The sequence below is a fragment of the Peromyscus californicus genome, unplaced genomic scaffold (genome assembly GCF_007827085.1).
Source record: "Peromyscus californicus insignis strain IS unplaced genomic scaffold, ASM782708v3 Scaffold_11__1_contigs__length_118956290, whole genome shotgun sequence".
In the NCBI taxonomy this organism is placed as follows: Eukaryota; Metazoa; Chordata; class Mammalia; order Rodentia; family Cricetidae; genus Peromyscus; species Peromyscus californicus.
In genome coordinates, this window is record NW_026294402.1 from 32,676,307 (window position 1) to 32,681,409 (window position 5,103).

The following is a 5,103-nucleotide window of genomic DNA, read 5'->3' on the forward strand; positions in this document are numbered from 1 at the left end:
AGGATATCTCCTGGTTGGACTCTGGTGGGTGAACATGGAAACTTGAGGGATCCTGTATTTAAGTGGGTGGAGGGGGATAGTGCTGAGAAAGATGACTGGAAATAGGGGCATTACAGAGTCGGGTAGGAGCTGATGTAAAGGAAACTTCTACAAGTCTACAAGGATGGCCCCAGTGAAGACTTCTGGCAATAGTGGATGTATAGCCTGAACTCTGTGACCATATTGGTGACTACTATGGCTGTCATCAGAGAGCCTTCATCCAGTGACTAATGGAGGCAGATTTAGAGACCCATGGCCAAGCATTGAGCTGTGCTCAGGGAGACCTGCTGAGGAAAGGGAGGAGGGATTGTAGGAAACAGGGGGCTGGGGAGCATGGCAGGAAAACACACAGGAAACACTAGCCTGGATCATGTGAACTCACAGAGTCTGAATCAACAACCAGGGAGCCTGCATGGAACTAACCCAGGTCCTCTGGATCTATGAGACAGTTGTGTAGGTTGGTCTATTTGTGGGACTCCTAACAATGAAAGCAGGGGCTGTCCCAGGTGCTTGTTTTGGCTCTTGGGATCCTATTCTTCACGGTGGATTGCCTTGCCCAGTCTGAATATAGGGGGAGGTGCTTGGTCTTATGACAGCTTGATAATCATAACAGGAGGCCTGCCCCTTTCTGAGCAGTTAAAGAGAAGGAGTGGATTGGGTGGGGCAGTGGAGTAAAGGAGGGGGGAGTGGAAAGAGAGGGTGCAGTCCAGATGTAAATTAAATAAATAATTTTAAAAATCAGTGAAGGAGCAGACTTTGGGTGTTTACTATGTGAGCATAGATAATTTCTTCTTTTGTTGTTTTAACTTTGACACACTGGTTGCGCCTTAATATACTGCTATTTCAACCAACAATTGCAACTCCACAGTTACCAGCCTGCTTCTCTAGGCTTCAGTCTGGTAGAAATTCTGCTCCTGCATGCACTGGCCCTGTCACTGCTGGTAAAGTTAGCTTTAACCAAGTCTCTATCATTCTATTTATGAATAAGACTCGAGATTCAAAGGCTGGGGTGAAACCTGCCAGCTCAGAAAGGCTGAATAGCAACTAGCTGACCCTCTGTCCTTGCTGGCATCCACAAAAGACTGGTGCTTCCGTTTTCCCATACCATAAGTAGCAGGGCCACTGCAAACCCCATACTACTACTTCCTGTGTCTCTCTATCTCTCGTGGATGCTCTCTGAGACTCTATGATCACTTTTTGTCAACTAGTTGCTAACGCAGCCTCCTGAACCAAAGTTAATTTTATTTAGTTAACGCAAATGCAAACTCGGGTTTTACAGTGTGATCAAATATCCCTCAACACCTAAAAGGATGTGCAAGTCTGAAGTACAGAACCCTGCTTCCCTTCTGTGTTTTCTCTCTTGACAGTAGGTTGTTACTTGTGTTGAACTGGAAATGTTTGTGTTTATACCTGTAGTATATTGATCCCGTTGATTTACATAAGGTTCTTTTAAATCCAACTTCTCTTGTAGTTTTCATTATATGTCTCTATATTTTTGGCTGAATTACGTTATTGTGTGTGGTTGCCATTTGACTTATGTATGTACTGTATAGATTACAAATCTTCCATAAGCTTTTATTGCTTTAAACAATAAAAGTTATTCTTGAAGGATATGTAAAGTATTTCACATATGACCACATATTTGAGTTTCTTCCTGCAGACTGACACTTGAATCTGGGAAGATTTTCTTCTCCCATCTCACTTCTTGCAGTGCTTGGTGATAAGTTATTTCACCTTTCGTTTGTTTGACGATTGCTTTGTTTCATTTCTGGAGATACTTTTACCAGATGTATAATGTGAGATTGACAATTTATTCTTTCAGAGTTTTAAAGCTGTCATTTAATTGTCTTCCCATTTCCATTTCTTTTATAATAAATGAGTTGATCTCTTTGCAGCTCCTTAGAAACCACTGAGCCTCTTGTCTCTGCCTGCTTCAAAGTTCTTTTCTTTTTAATCCAATTTTGAGCTGTTTGACTATGTTATGCATAATATACATAATGTTTTGTATTCACTTTAATTGTGTGTGTGTGTGTGTGTATGTATGTGTGTGTGCTTTTTATTTTGTTTCTGTTGCATCAAATTTATTAGATGGAAACTTTTTCATTTAGCACTTAAAATTATTATTATTATTTTTTACCTAATTTTTAATTCACATTTTGGAATTGTGAGTACACACGTACTGGATTTGTTTAACATTGTCCTAGAGGCTTTGGGTTACTGTGGACTTTTACTTTTTTTTATTTTTTTACTTTTTTGGTTTTTCGAGACAGGGTTTCTCTGTGTAGCTTTGCGCCTTTCCTGGATCTTGCTCTGTAGACCAGGCTGGCCTCGAACTCACAGAGATCCGCCTGACTCTGCCTCTCGAGTGCTGGGATTAAAGGTGTGCGCCACCACCGCCCGCCTTATTGTGGCCTTTTAAAATTAGTTTTCTCATCTGAAATTAATATAGATGATTTCTATTAATCCTGTCTTTGATTTAACTGATACTTGGTCTGGTATTAACTCAATTCACTGAATTCCTAACTTCCTATAAAAACTTTCAGTTTTGAAATTTTCATTTGGTGTTTTGTTGCTTCTTATACTCTGTTGGAATGTACTATTTGTTATCTCATTTTTTATGTAAATTAAAAACGTAATTCAAGTGGTTATTTTAAAGTCCTTACTTCTAATTCCAGGTCACACTGCTCTGCATTTGTCAAAAATATTTTTACTTTTGAATCCTGGGCCACTTCTTATTACTTCTTTGTATTTATAGGAAGCTTTAACTTTCTGACTTTGAAAAATTGGATACATTTCAGGGCACAGGATCATCCCCTCCCCCATTGTTATCACTGTTAATTGTCAGAAAGAATTGTTTCTAAAAGGCAAACATGGAATTCTGCAGGAGAAACAATCATTTCTGCTTCCTTAGGGAGCGAAACTCTGAGGGAATGGTCCTGAGGGAGCCTCTGTCTTCACAACCAGGCCACTGAGATCTGCAAACCAGAATGACACTCTTACTCTGTTATTCACAGGGCAGGAGCTGCCTCCTTCCTGGAAGCTGGAGGGTCGTTGGATAAACAACAGCTGTAAGTCAAGGTTTTCAGGACAGAGAGGATTACAAGATGAACCTGAGACTCTGAGCCCTGGCCTGGGACAGGAGACGGTCTGGAGCTCCAAGCTGTTGTCCTGTATTCACCGGGTCTTTGTCTCCCCCAGAACACTTCAGAGGAGAGACAGTAGGCAGAGCATCCCTGCTGCAAGTAAAGGAAGGTACCTGCCTGTGTGATCCTGACCAGCTGTGAAACACAGGTTCAGAATGCACTCTGTGTGGGACTGCTGGAGCTCCCCTTCTGCCTGAAGTCTGGAGGGTTTGTGACTTTGAGTACTCTGTGTCTCATCTGTAAAGTGAAGATTGCTGTATGGTGACACATTCTTAGAGCCTTTGACAGTAACTCCTCAATGAGTGCTAGCCTAGAACATCATTATTAAACCTATGGGCAGTTAAGAGACTGTGGGAAATAATACTTCAGCTTGTTACTGTATAGTGCTGACTCAGAGCCAGGATGTGTTCTACCTGTTAGTATTCACTGTAGAGCAGAGGTCCAGGTTTCAATAACTAGTGTAGAGGCTGGAAACGGGAGAGCATGGTTAAAGGACTGACTTCTGAGTCTAAAAGATGACCCTCAACCCCTGCTCTCATTCTGGAGGATAAGTGTGGCCCTCTACTGTGCTCTGGAAGTTCAGTCACTTGGTAGTTCCTCACTAGTCACCTTAAATAGTTCAAGTCTTCCTACCGGAGCTCACCTCTCCTTTGGATTCCATTTTCGTGAAGAGGACTTAGGTTTGTGAGGATGGTGATGATGTTTCTTTCTCTCCATTGGTTCTCTTTGTTACACGGGCATCCATTCTGAGAAGAATGACTTCCAAGAATTCCTCTGTGACAGACTTCATCCTTGAAGGCCTGACAGACCAGCCAGGACTCCGCATGCCCCTCTTCTTCCTGTTCCTAGGTTTCTACATGGTTACTATGGTGGGGAACCTGGGTTTGATCTCCCTGATAGGGCTGAACCCTCACTTGCACACCCCCATGTACTTCTTTCTCTTCAATCTCTCCTTAATAGATTCCTGCTACTCCTCCACCATCATTCCCAAAATGCTGATGAGTTTTGTTTCAGAGAAGAACATCATCTCACACTCAGGGTGTATGACTCAGCTCTTTTTCTTCTGTTTCTTTGTTTTCTCTGAGTCCTTCATTCTGTCAGCCATGGCATATGACCGTTATGTTGCCATCTGCAACCCCCTGATGTACACAGTCACCATGTCTTCCCAGGTGTATTTCCTCCTTCTACTGGGTGTGTATGTGATGGGCTTCTCTGGAGGCATGGCCCACACGGGAAACATAATGAATCTGACCTTCTGTGCTGACAACCTTGTCAATCACTTCATGTGTGACATCCTTCCCCTTCTGGAGCTGTCCTGCAACAGCACCTTCACAAATGAGCTGGTAGTCTTCATTGTCGTGGCCTTTGGTATCGGTGTGCCCATTGTTACCATCTTCATTTCTTATGCCCTCATCCTCTCCAGCATTCTCCGCATGCATTCCACAGAGGGCAGGTCCAAAGCCTTCAGCACCTGCAGCTCCCACATGATTGTGGTCTGTCTTTTCTTTGGTTCTGGGGCTTTCATGTACCTCAAGCCACCTTCCATTTTGCCCCTTGACCAAGGGAAAGTGTCTTCCTTGTTCTATACCATTGTGGTGCCCATGTTGAACCCTCTGATCTATAGCTTGAGAAATAAGGATGTCAAGGTTGCTCTGAGGAAAACTCTTGTCAGGAGAGTATTTTCTTAACAGAGGAGCAGAGTTAGAACTGCAGTGGGGTGACTGGTCAATAAGCAGTATTCACATGGAAAGGGCTGTGTTTGGATAAGAAGATACAAGTTTGCAATGAGGGGTTCGAGGTCTAGTTGTTTTTCTTCTTGTACAAGAAGAGAAGTTTATGGCTCTAGGGAGTGAACCTAGGTCATTACAGATGCTGGGCAATTTTTTCATCACCATGCTACATTAGACCCAGAAATGGCATT

General features: G+C 42.8%; 1 protein-coding gene across 1 annotated transcript; it reads left to right on the forward strand.

The window, feature by feature from the left end:
- Positions 1-3,931: 3,931 nt before the first annotated feature.
- Positions 3,932-4,892, forward strand: LOC128103376 (olfactory receptor 8B12-like). The gene has a single exon (XM_052727686.1). The coding sequence runs from the start codon at positions 3,938-3,940 to the stop codon at positions 4,868-4,870; it is 933 nt and encodes a 310-aa protein (XP_052583646.1). The 5' UTR covers positions 3,932-3,937; the 3' UTR covers positions 4,871-4,892.
- The last annotated feature ends 211 nt before the right edge of the window (positions 4,893-5,103 follow it).